At 43.5% G+C, this 18,647-nt stretch overlaps 1 protein-coding gene across 6 annotated transcripts in view; it reads left to right on the top strand.

Annotated features, from left to right (window-relative positions):
- The window catches only part of LOC140740105 (ELAV-like protein 2), a 213,413-nt gene that overhangs the window by 138,764 nt on the left and 56,002 nt on the right, over positions 1–18,647 (top strand). For 5 of the 6 annotated variants that reach the window (XM_073069000.1, XM_073069001.1, XM_073069005.1 and 2 more), the window contains exon 2: positions 10,784–11,027. In XM_073069000.1, coding sequence (XP_072925101.1) covers positions 10,784–11,027 — 244 coding nt within the window. The remainder of the gene's footprint in view (positions 1–10,783; positions 11,028–18,647) is intronic. The other variant, XM_073069006.1, reaches the window with a different exon arrangement.

The following is an 18,647-nucleotide window of genomic DNA, read 5'->3' on the forward strand; positions in this document are numbered from 1 at the left end:
CAGCCCATTGAGTTGGCTCCACCATTTCATCATAGCTGATTATTATTCCTCTCAACCCCATTCACCTGTCTTCTCCCTGTCACCTTTGACGCCCTTACTAATCAAGAAACTATGAACCTGCACTTTAAAACACCTAATGACTTGGCCTTCACAGCCATCTGTGGTAACAAATTCCACAGATTCACCACCCTCTGGCTGAAGAAATTACTTTTCATCTCTATTGTAAAGAGATGTTTTTCTATTCTGAGGATGTGCACTCAAGTCCTAGACTTGTCCACTATAGGAAACATCCTCTATCCAGGTCTTTCAATATTCGATAGTTTTCAATGAGATACACCCCTCATTTTTCAAAACTCCAGCAAATACAGGCACAAAGCCATCTATAACCCTTTTCATTCCTGGAATCATTTTTGTGAACCTCCTCTGGACCCTTTCCAATTCTAGTAGAAGCTTCCTTAGACACGAGAGACTACAGATACTGGGAATCCAGAGGAATACACATAAAATGCTGGTGAAACGCAGCAAGTCAGGTAGAAACAATGGCAGGGAATAAACAGTCAACATTTCAGGCTAAGACCATTCATCAGGACTGGAAAGGAAGTGGGAAAGAAGCCAGAATAAGAAGGTGGAGGGAAGGGAAGGAGTACAAGCTGGCTGGTGCTAGGTAAAACCAGGAGAGGGGTTAATGGAAGAGTGATGAAGTAAGAAGCTGAGAGGTAAGAAGGGAGAAGAGGAGAACCAGAATAGGGGAATGGAAAGAGGGAAGGGGGTGAAATCCAGGCTGGACAGATTTGGGTTGTTTTCTCTGGAGCAGCAGAGGAAGAGGCTGAAGTGAAATCTGATAGAGGTTTATAACAATAAAAGAGACATAAATAGACAATATATTTTTCCAAAGGTTGAACTAATACCAGAGGCCATGCATTTAAGATGAGAGAGGTTAATTTCATAAGAGATGGGAGAGGGTAGGTTTTTTTTTACACAGAGTAGTAGGTGCCTGTAATGCTCTACCTGGGCTGTTGGTAGAGGCAGAAACATTAAAGAGTTTGAAGACACATTTAGTTGGGCACATAACCATGAGGAACATGGAGGATATGGACATTGTGTAGGCAGAAGAGATCGGTTTTGAATTTAATTGGCTCAGCACAACATTGTGGGCTGGAGAGCCTGTTCCTGAGCTATACTGTTCTATGTTCATGCCGTAAAGCTGGAGGTTACCCAGATAGAATATGAAGTGTTGCCCCTCAAACCCGAATGTGGCCTCATCATGACGAAGATAAGGGCCCCATATCCTTCATTGACTTTTTTTTTTAACTTTTGATCACCCTCAGGCAACTGTTGAAGGCAATGTATCTATATCAGGTGGCTGAGAGAAGATAATGCTCCACCCTGCTCTATCACACTTACAGTACAGTGTGTGGATCACTCTGTTCTTATTGTGAAGGACTCCACAAGTGGTTCTTTATATCTCTGGTCTGTTCTCCCACTTCAGCCTTGCCATTTCTTTGGCCTATTCGAGTATACTCCTTTTTTAAGGCAGCCTCAGGTCATTGGCTGCAGTATACCACCACTGCAGGACTTTTGCCTATGTCCAGGACCAAAAAGCAGACAGGAAAAATCATTGCAGCCACTACCCACTTTGCAAACTGCCTTTTCCAAAAGCCTCCTTCTTGAAAATGCTAATGGGACATTAAAACAAAAACTTCACTCCATCTTAAAAGCTTCTTCTCCCAGGATCAGAGTTAGCCCCTGAACCACTCTATTTATTACCCTCCCCCCAGAGACTGCACTGTGCTGTAACCATTTTAACCCACTTTTTACAATGCTGCTTACATTGAAAATACATGCTAGTATTTATGTATCTTTTATTTAATTTCCATACTTTAACCTCTAACTTTATTTTTATATAATTCTTTACTCTTTATAATTGTTGAAATGTTGCTTTAGTTGTATGTTGCACCCTGACCAAAGTATCACAATAAATTCCTAATACATGTAAATGTATATGACAAATAGAGTTTGTCCTTAATAACTGAAAGAATATTGAGTGAGGAATGATGTGTCACCATTTAATGAGACTATGGCAGGAAGGCAGCCCACTAAAGCAAGCTACAGTATTTGTCCCATTGGTTCAGCTTTACCCCAAGCCGTAGTTCTGAAGACCCCTACTATGAGTAGCTGCATTGAACAAACACTCACTTCATTCATAGTTTTAATTACACAATGGATGAGGAAAATAAGATTCACCTTGCATCATTTCCTGATGCTGAAGTTAGACAAAAAGTGTTGCCAAATGTTCTCTCCCTTTTGATTGGAATTGTCCCAGGCTTGTTTGCACCTTATCTCCTGGCATCTGAATAAGTTTTCCAAGGCTATCTTAATGCCTGGAGTTTATCTATGGCATTATTTTGTTTTAAAAAAGTAATTCATAGCTTGCTCTTAACAATTGCTTTAAAGATGTACCTTGAGGGGAAAACATTTGACGTTTATGTTCTAAAATGAATAATTATTAGATTCCATCCACTCTTGCTTCTAATCAGAGTACTGGTAGTGATACAAAAGCTATGGTACACTTTCACAAATGCAGATGAAATATGAAATTAGTATAGACACATAATAAATATATTTTCAACTTTTGACTCCCATGCTCATGAGGGGATAGATGTCAAGAATCGGGACTGTTGTCCTGCAGGATAGTTCCAGTGAGATAGCCAAAGTCAAAATAATTTTATTATCAAAGTACAAATATGCCACCATATACTAGTTGGAGATCTATTTTCTTGCAGACAAATAAAGTAATACAATATAATTTATGAAAAGCTAGACATAAACAAAGACTAACAAAACCAATGTGCAAAAGAAGACAAATTCTGCAAATAAAGATACGAATAATATAGAAAATATGAATAGTAAAGAGTGAAAATGGAGGCACTGCTTTCTCCTTATTAGGGAGAGAGAGAACCTGTGGTATGTCGAATGCCAGGTGAACGATGTAGTCTTTGGGGTAACTGCAAGTCTGTGTCTTTACTGTTGCTTTGCTCACGCTCGAGTGCTCGGTGGCAGATTTTTTTTGCCGGTGGGGGGAGGAGGATTGTTGCTTGCTGCCGTTTAGGCACAGGAGGGAGGGGAGCTGGGGGGAGCTTTGGGGTTCTAACATTTGACTGTCGTTCATTCTTTGGGGCATTCTTCTGTTTTCATGGATGGTTACGAAGAAACAGCATTTCAGGATGTATATTGTATACATTTCTCTGACATTAAATTGAACCTTCTGAACCTTTGAAGTCTGACTTCTGAACCTTTGAAGTCCGTAGGAATCAGTTCAGAATTGTGACCAGTAGAGTTATCCACAATGGTTCAGGAGCCTGATGGTTGAAGGGTAACAACTGTTCCTGAACCTCATGGTATGGGAACCAAGACTCCTACCTGATGGTAATAGCTAGAAGACAGCATGACAAAATGAGGAATAATTTCTATGGCTCGAGAGACCTGATTAGGGGGTGGGTTGGAACTACAGATGAGGAGACAGCAGGGAGAGGATAGGCCAAATCACCATCCATAGTACAGTAACCATTCTATAAGACTGCATACGTTTCTGACTTGGACAAACATGGTGTACCAGAGAAAAGGACTCTACCTTCCTCAGGTGGCTGTGACTGAGCGCTCTCTCTCTCTCTCTCTCTCTCTCTCTCTCTCTCTCTCTCTCTCTCTCTCTCCCTCTTCCCTCGGGAACAGCTTATCACAAGGTGCTAAAAAAAGCACTCCAATGACTTTGCAGGGCCTCACTGACACGATCATAAACAATTTATATTTTTATTTCACAAAGTCACATGCTGTGGCTGCATTTAGATGGTGGCTTTCACAGCCTCTTGAAGTACTTCACAGTTTCTGAGGAGTATGCACTGTAGCAGCTGAATTTGCACACAGCAAGATCCCACAAGTAGCTGTGCAAAGTTGACCACACCGTCCACCTTGTTGGTGCAGACTGAGGGTAAATAATGGCCAGGACACTGGGAAGAAATTCCCAGCTCTTCCAAAATTAAAAGCACAACAGAACTGTTCACACAGCTTGACATCTCACTAGAAGAGCAGCGTGCACGGTGAGGAAGAATTTGCAAGAGTATTAGGGATTTATACAGAGAGTGGCGGGTATGTGGAGTACACTGCCGGAGGGTGGTGGTGGAGGCAGATACATTAGGAATGTTTAAGAGTCTCTTATGTAAGCACATGAATGATGGCGAAATGAAGGTGGGAAGAGTTAAATTGATTTAGAGTAGCTTTAAAGGTCGGCTGAACATTGTGGGCTGAAGACCCTGTGCTGTGCTATACTGTTCTATGTTCTTAAATGCCATCTCCAGATTAAGGTAAATCTGTGCTGTACTGTTCTACACTCTGTGGTACAGAAAATTGGTTCTGAGATGTGCATGGAGAGAAACAGCATAGATATAAAGGACCAAATTACGTCCTTTGGTGCTGTAACTGTTTTATGAAATTAAATTACAATTCTGACTTAGATTTAGGTCACACACACACACACAAGCACGCACGCACACACACACACACACACACACACACACACGCACGCACGCACACAAAATGCTGGAGGAACTCAGTAAATCAGGCAGTATCTATGTAGAGGAATTGACAGTTGACATTTCAGGCTGAGACCTTTCATCAGATCCTGAAGAAGGGTCTTGGTCAAAAATAATAACTGTTTGTTGCCCTCCATAGATGTTGCTTGACCTGCTGAGTTCATCCAGCATTTTGTGTGTGTTGCCCTGGATTTCCAGCATTTGCAGAATCTTGAATTAACAGTAGATTTAGATGAACACTACCCTGGATCAAAATCCTCCTCATCCAATGTAGAGATTTCCCAATTTAGTCACCCCGCTTTCCAAGCCCATAAGATCCTCACTTGGAATCACTGGGTTGTGACTGACATTTGAACACTGCATTACCATGACATGCAAGGCTCCTGGGTATCCCAGATGTATAACCTTCGCTGAAAAACAAGCTGGCTTCTTAAGAAACACAGAAAGTAAAAGATATTTGTTGGCAAAGCTGAAACTCTTCATAACCATCATCTGAACCCCATGATTCGATTAGTGCTTTGAAAACACTCTCTTGTATTCTACCTTCTCTTTACTATTCTAATGTTGTGTGGGAGTGTAATTCAGATTTATGTCTTTACCTTAAGTCTCCCTCAGCTAGGCTGCACCAATCCTTTTCAGCCAAAAGGCAAATAATTTGCTGCTGATTTATCAAGAAATAATTTCCAACTAAAACTCTGGGGAATCGGGTTCTCAAAACTGAACTTCTCTGTTTTTAATGACTGTTTGCTCAAGGCCTCTGATTGGACAAGTCAGGGCTTGTCTTACTCTGTTCCAGATTGGCCTAGTGTTACTATTGTTTGCAATTGGTTCTCCCATTGTCGTTTTCCAACATTCCTGATCCAAATGGACATGATCCAAAATATATTGCTCTTCATTTATATATCTTATAACATTACAACATGCTGAAATTGGTTTATTATCGTCACATGTACCAACATACAGTGAAAAGCTAGCCTTGCATACTGTTCATCTGGATCAAATCATTACACCGTGCTTTGAGGTAGGACAAAACAATAACAATAAAGTGCAACAGCTACAGAGAAAGTGCAGTGCAGTTAATAACAACGTAGATTGTGAGGTCAAGAGTCTATCTTATCATTCAACAGCGTAATAGAGGTTGTCCTTGAGCCTAGTCGTACATGCTTTCAAGCTTTTGTATCTTTGGCCCAATGGGACAGGGGAGAAGAGAGAATGTCTGGGGTGGCTGACTGCTTTACCAAAGCAGTGAGAAGCATAGACGAGACTCCATAGGGGGGAGGCTGGTTTCGATGATGTACTGAGCTGTGTCCACACTCTCAGTGGCTTCTCGCAGTCACTAGCAGAACGGTTGCCATGCCAGGCTACTGTGCATCCACACAGAATGCTTTCCTTTGTATATTGATAAAAATTGGTGAAGTCTGACTGTACTTCATATCCACATTTACTACATCTCAAAATTAACTCTCATAGCACAGCAACAAGCCCTTCAGCCACAAATGTCGGTGCTGAATAATGTTAAATTACATTAAGTCTCTTCTGCCTGTACATGATCTCTATCCTCCACTCCTGTACATTCATGTGTCTATTTAAAAGTCTTTTAAACACCTCTGTCATATCTGCTTCCACCAGCACCACTGGCAGCACATTCAGGCACCCCCACTCTGTGTGGAAAAAAACTTGCCCTGAACATCTCCTTTGAATCTTTCCCTCCCCCACCTTAAAGCTAGCCCCACTAGTGTTCTAATATTTTCCTTCAAAATCTCCGCAAATCAGCTCTTCACTTGGGCAAGGCGAACAATGGCCTGGCCACACTGACTTCTCCTACAAGACAGCCCCCCCATGTGGAGAGCAAGCTAACATCTGTTTGACAGAGGGAACCCTTCCACTGGACACACAGCCAGGCCTAAATCTTCTCAACTCTTACGCACATAAAGTACCACGGCATGGAATCAGGCCCTTGGCCCATCATGCTCTTCCCAGCCATTACCATTTATATTGCCCTCCTTTATTCCCCACCCCCTCTCATCAATTGCACCTGCGCTAAATTCCACCACTCAGCAGTACACCAGGCGCAATTAACCTGCCAACGTACATATCCCTGGGATTTGAGAGGAAACCACAATACTTGCAGGAAAACACAGGGGGAACATGAAAACTCCACACAGTCAGTACCAGAGATGAGGACTGAACCTAGATCACTGGAGTTGAGAGGCAGCAAATCAACTGGCTGTGCTGCAGTGCTTCTTTTGTAGCAAAGTCAGTTGGCAGGAACAGCAGCCGAAACCCTGGCTGTTTTTCCCTTCTTTATTCCAGGGGCATTGGAGCAATTGCCCCTCCCTTCTCCCCTCGGTTTGGCTGAGATAAAGTTAAAAACCAGGAATGGAACCTGTATCTTTAGCAGTACATGTGGTTCAGCTACTCATTTCATGAACTCTGAGTCCATCAGATTTGATGACAATTCTGTGAAAGACAAGCTAAGTACTTTAGACAGCTGGAAGTCAACCTCAGGTCAATGTCATTCCCCTTACAAGTGAAATAATCAGACCCAGGCAACTTTAAAGTAACCATTCAATCTTACAGCAAAGAGAGAGGCCACTTAGCCCTGTGCTCCTGTGTTAGCTGTTCACCAAAGTAATAGTACATGTCATATCACAGTTATATTCCTCTCCCAGTCCTACCTTCATCAAATAAATTCAAGTCAAGTCACTTTTATTGTCATTTTGACCATTACTGCTAGTACAGTACATAGGAAAAATGAGACAACGTTTTTTCAGGACCATGGTGTTACATGACACAGTACAAAAACTAGACTAAACTACGTAAAAAACAACACAGAAAAAACTACACTAGACTACAGACCTACCCAGGACTGCATAAAGTGCACAAAACAGTGCAGACATTACAATAAATAATAAACAAGACAATAGGGCAGTAAGTACGTGTCAGTCCAGGCTCTGGGTATTGAGGAGTCTGATAGCTTGGGGGAAGAAACTGTTATATAGTCTGGTCGTGAGAGCCCGAATGCTTTGGTGGCTTTTCTCAGATGGCAGGAGGGAGAAGAGATTGTATGAGGGGTGCGTGGGGTCCTTCATAATCCTGTTTGCTTTGCGGATGGAGCGTGTAGTGTAAATGTCCATAATGGGGGGAAGAGAGACCCCGATGATCTTCTCAGCTGACCTCACTATCCGCTGCAGGGTCTTGCAATCTGAGATGGTGCTTTCTTTGCTATGGACCAGGTGAACACCAAGAAATTTGGTGCTCTTAACGATCTCTACCGAGGAGCCGTCAATGTTCAGTGGGGAGTGGTCACTTCATGCCCTCCTGAAGTCAACAACCATCTCTTTTGTTTGGTTCACATTCAGAGACAGGTTGTTGGCTCTGCACCAGTCCGTTAGCTGCTGTACCTCCTCTCTGTAAGCTGACTCGTCGTTCTTGCTGATGAGACCCACCACGGTCGTGTTATTGGCGAACTTGATGATGTGGTTCGAGCTGTGTGTTGCAGCACAGTCGTGGGTCAGCAGAGTGAACAGCAGTGGACTGAGCACACAGCCCTGGGGGGCCCCAGTGCTCAGTGTGATGGTGTTGGAGATGCTGCTCCCGATCCGGACTGACTGAGGTCTCCCAGTCAGGAAGTCTAGGATCCAGTTGCAGAGGGAAGTGTTCAGGCCCAGTAGGCTCAGCTTTCCAATCAGTTTCTGAGGGATGATTGTGTTGAATGTTGAACTGAAGTCTATGAACAGCATCCGAACATTTGTGTCTTTTTTGTCCAGGTGGGTTAGGGCCAGGTGGAGGGTGGTGGCAATGGTGTCATCTGTTAAGCAGTTGGGACGGTACACGAGCTGCAAGGGGTCCAGTGAGGGGGGCAGCAGGGTCTTGATATGCCTCATGACGAGCCTCTCAAAACACTTCATGGTGATGGATGTAAGTGCAATGGGACGGTAGTCATTTAGGCAGGACACTGAAGACTTCTTCGGCATGGGGACGATGGCTGCAGCCTTGAAGCATGTTGGAACGGTGCTACTGCTCAGGGAGATGTTGAAGATGTTAGTGAGAACATCTGCTAGCTGGTCTGTACATCCTCTGAGCACTCTACCAAGAATGTTGTCTGGTCCAGCAGCCTTCCATGGGTTGACCCTGCACAGGGTTCTTCTCACATCGGCCACGGTGAGACACAACACCCAGTCATCTGTAGGAGGGATGGACTTCCTCGCCGCCACATCATTTTCCGCCTCAAAACGGGCGTAGAGGTTATTCAGCACATCTAGGAGGGAGGCATCACCCTCACAGTCAGGTGATGTTGTCCTGTAATTGGTGATGTCCTGGATGCCCTTCCACATACGTGTTGCCGCTGTCCTGGAAGTTACTGTGGATTCGCTGGGCGTGTGCACGCTTTGCCTCTCTGATGGCTCTTGCTGTTGTTAGGGCTGCCTTGTCGCCTGCTCTGAAGGCGGAGTCGCGGGTCCTCAGCAGCGCACGCACCTCCGCAGTCATCCATGGCTTCTGGTTAGCGCGTATAGTGATGGTCTTGGACAGAATAACACCATCAATGCGCTTGCTGATGTAGCTGGTCACTGATACCGTGTACTCCTCTCAGTTGGTAGAGTCGCCATCGGTTGCAGCCTCCCTGAACATGTGCCAGTCAGTGTGCTCAAAGCAGTCTTGAAGAGCAGAGATGGCTCCTGCTGGCCAGGTTTTCACCTGCTTCTGAACTGGTCTGAAGCATCTGATGAGCGGTCTGTATGCTGGGATTAGCATAAGAGAGATGTGGTCTGAGTAACCGAGGTGGGGGCGGGGCTCTGCTCAGTACGCGTCGGGGATGTTTGTGTAAACCAGGTCCAACACGTTCTCCCCCCCGTTGCAAAGTCCACATACTGATGGAATTTGGGGAGCACTGACTTAAGGTTCGCGTGGTTAAAATCACCGGCGACAATAAACAGTCCCTCAGGGTCTCTCAAACACACATAGCCACAGAGCCTTCCCATGTGAAATGGTGGCACATGCTAGGTGCAGGTATTGATAGTATTTGATGTTAAACACTGCTTTATTTGCCAAGCAAATCCAAAAATCCTGGATTACTGAAGTGTTACTGGAAATTTGTAAATTAGTGTCACATACCGAAATACAGTGAAAAGCTTTTATTTCTAAGTTCAAAGTAAATTTATTATCGAAGTACATATATGTACATTGAGATAGTAGAATGCACAATATAGTGTTACAATTACAGAGGAAGTGCATTGCAGGTAGACAAAGTACAAGGCTTGTGACAAGGTAGACTGGGAGATCAGTGCTCATCTTTATTTAACAAGAGATCTGTTCAATTGTTTTTTTTATAAGCCGTGCTTAAGCCTGGTAGTGCATGTTGTCAAGCTTTGGCGTTTTCTGCCTGATGGGAGGGGGAGAAGGAAGAATGATCAGGTCCTTGATCATTTTGTTTACTATCCCAAGGCAATGGAAGTGTAGACCAAGCTGATAGACTAAACTACATCCACAGCTTCTTAAGTTTCTTGTGGTCAAGGGCAGAGCAGTTGCCACACTAAACTGTGATGCATCCAAGTAAGATTCTCTCTATGGTCCATCTATAAAAATAGGCAACGATCATCAGGCACTACAAATACCTAGAAAGCCAAGAACAGTCCTGTGTATAGTTTTGCTCTCTCTACCACAATGAAGAGCATATTTGTTTTGTAACATAGCCTTGCCAGACTGGTTCCAGTTGGAATGTCGGAGCAGATTCCATGGCCTAATTTTGCCCCCGTCTTATTAATTGTATGTATTTATTTAGAGTAACAGGTCTTTCTGGTCCTTCAAGCCAAGCTGCTCAGCAACCCCCACCAACTTTTAATTTAATCTTAACCTGATCATGGGACAATTTACAATGATCAATTAACCCTACTAACCGGTACATCTTTGGACAGTGGGAGGAAACAGGAGCACCTGGAGAAAACACACACATTCCATGGGGAGAATGCCCAAACTCCGAACAGAGGACAGCAGAACTGAACTCCAAACTCCAATGCCCCAAGCCGTAATAACATCACGCTAAGTGATTTACTACATATGGCCTTGTGCACACTCCTGATATTGGCCACTAATTTTGTTCCATTCTCTTTACCACAAGAAGCACCCCAATCACTTTAAAAAAATTAGCTTGTTCATGGCTTTTGCCTCAACTCATGGCTTTTGTCTTTCTACTTTAGCAGATACTCAGCACCATGGAAACTCAGGTGGCAAATGGTCCTACAAGCAACAACACATCCAATGGCCCTTCCCTGAACAGCACAAACTGCTCCATACCAATGATGGCTGGGCCTTCCGATGACAGCAAGACTAACCTCATCGTCAACTATCTACCACAGAACATGACACAGGAAGAGTTCAAGAGCCTGTTTGGCAGCATTGGGGAGATTGAATCCTGCAAACTCGTTCGTGACAAGATCACAGGTGGGTCACTGAGGTGTATTTGTCATTGACATGTGAGGCAGCTACTCTACCAGATGCACCACTGAGCCACTCTGACGTGTTTAGTCTTTTACAACCACCTGAGAGAGCAAACAGAAACACCAGTTATTATAACATCCAAGGTGAACCATGACCTTCAGACTCAGAAGTAAGATTGAGCTATAGTTCACACGACTAATTCGTAAGGCTTCCGTCAGCAATCCCAGGACTTGTATGTTTATCAAGCTCATCAAAATTCTACTACTTGCTCAGAAAATTCTTTCAGGATTAAACCACAACATCTGTATTCCAAATGCAACCCAAGCCAAATTAAGTTATTTGCAACATTAACAACATAAATGAAACACTGTTATTTTACTTCAATTGCAAATAAACTGGGTGACTTTCTGAAAGAAGCATAAATCTGTGAAATCAGTTCCATAACCATATACCTGCCAAAGTGATGGGAGGAAGCCATTTTCTGCCAACTACCAAAAAAAACCTACACCATTTCCTGTGGTAGACAGGAAGTTCTATTGCATTGCTTTTTACAGCAGACAGGAAATTATGCTACATTTCTTTTCAAAAAAAATCTCGACATAAAATCTTATTCTATATTTTGTGAATAACCGACAATTCAAAAAAGAAGTTTGTAGTAAAAATTTGTATATTAAATTGTCATTGTGCTAACAAAATGTGGACAAACGCCATTTTTAAAAAGTTCTTACATGTGGAAAAAGGCCAAGTGAATGGTTGAAACTACATTGTTACATAAATGTACTGGTAAAGGAAGGGCTGTCTGCTTCTCTGACAAACTCCTTGCTTTCCTCCTTGGTCCAAATCTCATTCAATGTGGCCCAGGATATTCACCACCATATAAAAAGACATCATCAATGCTCACAAAGCCTCAAAGATCAGGCAAAAAATGTGTTATTTACTCATGGACATCTCATTGTTGCTCATTGTAGCAAACACTAGACCTCTTGAAAGCTCGTACAACCGGCCACAAGGACAGCTGTTATAAGAATATTGAACGGACCTCTTCTATGTTGAAGGTGATCTCTTAACTTCACAATTTTCCTCAACGTACCCTTGCATCTTAATGTCTTTGTAATCGTAACATTATATTCTGCATTCTGTTATTGCTTTTTCATTTATATGTCAATATACTTATGTTTTGATATGATAGAATGTAAAACAATCTTTCAAGTTCCAAGAGAGCAAAGTGGCAAGGGTTTTAAACCATAAGACTATAAGATCAGAATTGTTCATTTGGCCCATCAAGTCAGCTCTGCCATTCCATCTTGGTAGATTTATTACCTCTCTCAACCCCATTCTCCTGCCTTCTCTCTGTAACCTTTGATGCCCTGTCTGATCAAGAACCTGTCAATCAGGTGGCCATCCATCGGTCAAGCATGGATGCTGCATCCTAGCTGTCTATGTTGTTCATGCAGCGCAGTCTGTGGCTGACGAGACCAATGCGAGAGTGAAAAAGTCTGTTACAAAGGTTGCAGCCCTGTTGGAGCAGCAGCGTTCCTTTCTGCCTGTTTGTCTTCTGCTGCTTTCAGGAACTTTTGTCGCCTGACTGGCTGTTTCAGGGCACTTCTCTACCTGGTGCAGTTGGCTGCAAGTTCCTCTCTGGACTCAGTGTTCATGTCCAGCACCTTCAACTCCCACTTGCGGACATCCTTGTAGAGCAGTTGCAAGTGATGAACTGTTTTCTTGCCTGAAGCCAGTTCACATGAAGATGTGTTTTGGGATGTGGCCATCCTGCATGCAGCAGACATGGTCCAGCCAGCGCAGCCCGAGCAGGGTGTACACACTAGGGAGTCTGGCACAAGAGGGAATTTCAGCATTGGTTACTCTGTCTCTCTCGGAGATGACAAAGATGTGACGAAGTGGAAGGTGTAAGCATTCTCTCATGCTTAGTGTATGTAGTCCGTGTCTCACTGTCATACAGCAGTGTGCTGGTAACACAAGCATTGTACACTACCAACTTTGTTTTGACTGAGTGTTTAGAGTTTTCCCAGTCTTGTAAGGCAGGCAAGAATTGTTTAGCCTTCCTGATGCATTTTCCGATTTCTCACTGATGATGGACTTCAGGTATGTGAAGTGATAAACACCATCCAGTTTGTCATTATCAATGGCAGTGACTGGTGGTGCCTCCACGTCTTGTCCCAGGATGTTTGTCTTTTTCAGGCTGATAGTCAGACCTAATTCCTTGAAGGCCTGGAAGAAGCGACCCATCAAGCTCTGAATTTGCTGCAGAGTGTGGGTTGCAACTGCTGCAGTGTCAGCAAACAGCACATTTCTGATCATAGCCTCATCCACTTTGGTTTTGGCTCTAAGGTGGGCGAGGATAAAAAGCCTTCCATCTGATCTAGTGTGGAGGTAGATCCCCTCTCTTGCAGTGACAAGTGCTTGCCTAGGGAGAATGGCAAAGAAGATCCCGAAAAGTGTTTGGACAAGAACACAGCCTTGTTTGATGCCATTGTTTATGTCAAAGTGCTCCAAAGAGCTGCTGTTGTACTGCACAGTCCTCTTTATGTTGTTGTGGAAGGGTTTGATCTTGGCGAGCAGCCTACCTCAGAGAGGATCTGAAAGAGTCTGCCGCTGCTGACCAAGTCAAATACATTGGTGAGATCAATAAACACAACACAGAGGGGCTTCTTTTGTTCTCTGTACTTCTCCTGGAGTTGCTGGAGAGAGAAAATTATGTCCACAGTTGACCTTCTGGCACAGACACTATTTTATAACTCTGGTAGACAAATTCCGCCAACTTCAGTCAGTGGACCAAGAAGACTTGGGCAAAGAGTTTGTCCAGTGTCTTCCCTGAGGCCAAACTGCTGATTGCCTTGCTGAGCTTCTCTAGTGTCAGTTCTGCATCCAGTTATTCCATTGTCAGCAGGCACTGAATGGTATCCAAGACTGATGACAGTATTCACTCTGGTCTTCCCATCTGTTTGTCCCTGTCTGTGTTTATGTCCCTATTGATGGATTTCAGGGGAGCCATCTTGCTCTGAAAGGGATCAAGGGCTTACTAGATGTCATCAAACATACTCTTAATATTGCCTGAGTGTTGTGCTCTGGATGTCTTCACTAAGCTATATCTAGTACTCATTAGCAAAGAACCTGTCAGTCTGCTACACTTTATTCTAGCAACCCTGAAGATCTGTAGGCTCCTCGCAGCTGGCCAATGCTTACATTTGGCTAATGCAGTAGATTTGGCTTCAATGATGGGGGGTTTATCTCATTGGATTTGGCTTCGAACCAGTCATTTACTTTTGAAGTTTTCTTCCCAAAGGTAACTAAGATTGTGTTGTCGATGGTATTCTGCAGAAGTTCCCATTTCTCAGTGACGGGTTTCCAGGCTGCCAGGCACTCATTCTTTCTCAAAGGGCTCAGCAAACTGCTCCAGTAGGTCCGGGTGAGACACTTTGCTGATGTCAATGCAAGGATTCCCTTCTTGTTTAGCACAATGGAATTTCTTTGACTGCAATCTAATCTTGCAACACACCAGTGAGTGGTCTGTGTCACAGTCTGCACTACACTGCCAAGGAAGGATCACCTGACCAGGATCGAGTCTAGCTGGTGCCAGTGTGTGGAGTGAGGGTGTCTCCAGAAAACCTTATGATGAAACTTGGTTTGGAAGTATCAGTTTGTGATACATAGATTAGGAGAACAAGATGTTCCTTGCTGGGGGTATTCCTGATGGCGGCTACAATATTCTTATAAAACTCATCATTTTCCTCAAATGGGGAGCACAGCGTGGGAGCATACTCACAGACAAGATTAACTGGACCTTTGGTGGCGTTGAGGTGAGGCATAAGGAATCACTAAAGATACATTGTTGCCTGGTTCCACCATCTTCAGCAATGTGCTCCTCACTGCATAGCCCTCTCCATGCTCTCTGGGCTTGTCAGGGCCCTTCCCATGCCAGATCTCATGCAGAAAAAGATGTAGTCTTTCTCCTTTGGTGTGCCCAAATCAGCCAGACACATTCCCTGGAGGTTGGCTATCTACATGTGAACTCTCTTGATGAGGCTTCTGTTGGTCAGAGTCCACCATGGAAGTTGCATCCAAGCTCGTTAGATATGCAAGCCAGGGCAGTATGATATGGAGTGCTAGCTGTTGCCCATGCAACAGGCTCCCCCTCTCCACACAGCTAATCAATCCGAAGAAATAGAAGAGACTGATAGTTTTGCACCAGTGGTGCCGCAGGAGTTGCCAGTCAGCGCTGAACTCAACGTGGGACTGCCTTAGGGATTCCAGCTCCATATTTTTCCTCTGGATTTACTCCTGAAGCCTTCCCCATTGGTGGGTATAGCCGCAAGGTAGTAGAGGTTTGAAATCAGCGTTTTCCTTCTCCTGAATGAGCTTCCAACCATGCCTGATGAACCTCATCTGCCTGAAGTGATGGGTTTCCAGGCACCAGCCACCCGCCTTTGCTCCTTCTCCTGTCAGAAGAAACAGTTCATCTGGGCTTTGTAGCTAAGCCACACATGAAGGCAAGGAGGTAGCCTTGTTTGTCAGCAGCTATTGTTATGTCTGTGGTACTGGGAAGCTGGGTGACCGTGAATAACACACAAGAGAGACGGAGAGGTAAGGAAAAAGCATGCAGCTGTTTATTTTGCTTGTAAGTCTTCTCGTCAGAATGCCCTGTCACATTACATTCAGTACGCAACACACAGGGAAGCTTGAGAGAAACCCATAAGGGTCAAAATATACACAAACATATAACATATCCCTGTCCGCTTACTTTAACGGTTTCTCCCCCTTTCCATACACAGAAGGGCTGCTGAACTATTAACATTCAATGGAATTATCATCAAATTTAACCAACAACAAAAAGTACTTTTTTTCTAAACTGGGGAAAGAGGGTAGACTGTTCTAGTCCCAGACATAACCCTGGGGATTATTCTGCCTCATGTGCTGTGGGTTAATCACTAAACTAGAGATTCGATCCTTCTGGAGGCCGCCTGTTCCGGTGAGAGTACTGATGACGAGGGGACGATTCCAAAGTCACTTTATCTCTTCACCTGGGTACTGCATTGTTATTGCAGGGCACCTCATAAAGCACAGGTAATGGGGAAGCATAGGCTGTTTCATTGTCTCAGAATCCTGTCCCATTTCTACAACTGGATCTGGATTGGTCAGTTTCTGTTGGTTTTCAGTTGCCTCAGAAGTGGGCAACAGCTGATCAACATGTCTTCTCCAAATGTGGTCACTAGTTTCCACTGTGTATGACACAGGACCAGTTTGTGCCACCACCATCACAGGTACCCACTTTGTTCCAAAGATGTAGTTCCAGGCAAGTACTCTCTCTCTCCTGCTGTGACAGTTCTGTAATGTGCATTTGCAGGTCTACATTTGGGTTTTCTGTTCATTTAGCACAATCTGCTTTGTGTTTGGGAGTCTAAGCAGGTCGAGACTGGTGTGAAGGCATCTTTTTCATCAGTGCAGTGGCTGGAGCTGTTTTGGTGGTGGCGTGAGATCTGTTGTATGTCAACAAGAAATGGCTAAGATGCTGGCTGAGGGATCCACTTCCCACTGAAGTTTTGAGGACTTGTTTCATTGTACGAATCATTCAGTAAGGCCATTTACAGCCGGATAATATGGTGCTGACTTGATGTGCTAAATAACATTTGATTCCATAAATGCCTTGAACTCTTCAGACAGGAGTTGAGGAAGTCCAAAATCACTGATGTCTTGGAGGTTATCAGAGAGGCCAGTCATCATAGTTTTAGTACTTTGTTGTGTTGCTTGCCTAGTGCAGCATTGTTAGTCTGCAGTTCAGATAATACTGAATCCCCATGCACCTAGTCAGGAAAGCAGTCCTTGGCTGGGCAGCACCTTTTTGACTGGGGCTGCCCAACTTAAGATGGACAGTAGCTGTCCAGTGAGATCCAAGAATCTCTCCCACAGTCTGAAGCAAACCCTGGTGTCACATTCTACCTTAGTCGAGCATATGGCCTTGTCCACCAGAGCTGACTTCACATGCTGGGACAGGCACGTCCCTAAATCACCTGCGTATGAGGCCCGTTGGCTACCTTACCTGGTTTAGCCCACCTGTTTAAGTGGCATACCAGGGTGCAGCCACTGTCACTTAAATATGGCGACTTAGAGCTCAGTGCCTAGTGGGGCCCAAAGGTTAGTGAGTTGTCCCAGAATAGACACAACAAGCTCGTTCACCAGAGGTGCTACTCCTCCCTAGACACCCCATGCACTCCAGAACCCATCCTAAATAGCCCTTCATTTTTCTTTCATCCACATACCTATCTAGGAGTTTCTTAAGTGTCCCTGATGTATCTGTCTCTCTGGCAGGGCATTCCACACACCCACTCTCTGCGTAAAGAAATTACCTCTGACGTCCCCTGTACTTACCTCCTTTCCATGTTCCACTGTTCTTTCCACCTTTGTGTCATGTGAATTAATATGTATCTCTGTACATTTTTGGTAAGAAGCTCACAGACAGTACGTCAGATTTTTAAAGATTAGCTTTATTTATAATGCACATTGAAACACTGAAACACAAATTCCTTACAGGCAGCATCAAATTAAACCCCAATCTGTAGTGCTGTAAAGCATTATGCTAACCGCTACGCTATCATGACACCCCAGATGACCCCCGTATTATGGGAAAGTTGCGTTCCAAGAAAACGGCCTGTATCACCATTTATCATAAAGTGAAAAATATCCACTACAAGAAGTGGAAATGAAATAAAGTAAATTTTGTGTTTATTTACAGCTAAATTTCCAGCATCTGCAGATTTCCTCGTGTTTGCTCTTTGTGTTTATTTATTTACTTTTCTTTTGCATTCCGTGAGAACTCATTTTATTCCATATCCCAAATGTTTTGGCAGTGATTTGTTAATTTCACAACAATGAAGTTTCACATAATGGATGGCCAAACTGTAGGGGTCCCCTGTGTGTAGAACCTAATCATAGAGAGCTCAGTAACAATGACAGGGAGTATTGAAGATCAGGAAGAATGGAATGGGTTGTTGTGCTTATAACATAGGGGTTTATTTGACTATTACATTTTGAGACATTTTTAGTCAAAGTAAATTTTGAAGTGATTGTTGGTGTGATTTTTAAATAAAAATTTCCCTAACCATGTTGCATGCAGTAGGATTCTTGTGAGGCAATAACATTGTCAAAGTCAAAGTCCAAGTAAATTTATTATCAAAGTATATATTTGTTACCATATACTAATTTGGCATTCATTTTTTTGCAGGCATTTACAGGAAAATATAATAGAACTTATGAAAAACTATACATAAATACTGACAAACAATTTGCAAAAGAAGAAAATTGTGCAAATATAAAATAAATAATACTGAGAAACTGAGTTGTAGAGTCCTTGAAAGTGAGTCTGTAGGTTGTGGAATCAGTTCAGATTTAAGTTATCTGTGCTGGTTCAGAAGACTGATGGTTGAGGGTAATAACTGTTCCTGAACCTGGTACTGTACCTCCTGCCCGATGTTATATTTAAATGATTTAGATGATAGAATAGATGGCTTTGTTGCCAAGTTTGCAGATGATACGAAGATTGGTGGAGGGGCGGGTAGTATTGAGAAAACAGGTAGGATGCAGAAAGATTTAAACAGATTAGAAGAATGT

This window comes from Hemitrygon akajei, chromosome 16 (assembly GCF_048418815.1).
Source record: "Hemitrygon akajei chromosome 16, sHemAka1.3, whole genome shotgun sequence".
NCBI lineage: Eukaryota > Metazoa > Chordata > Chondrichthyes > Myliobatiformes > Dasyatidae > Hemitrygon > Hemitrygon akajei.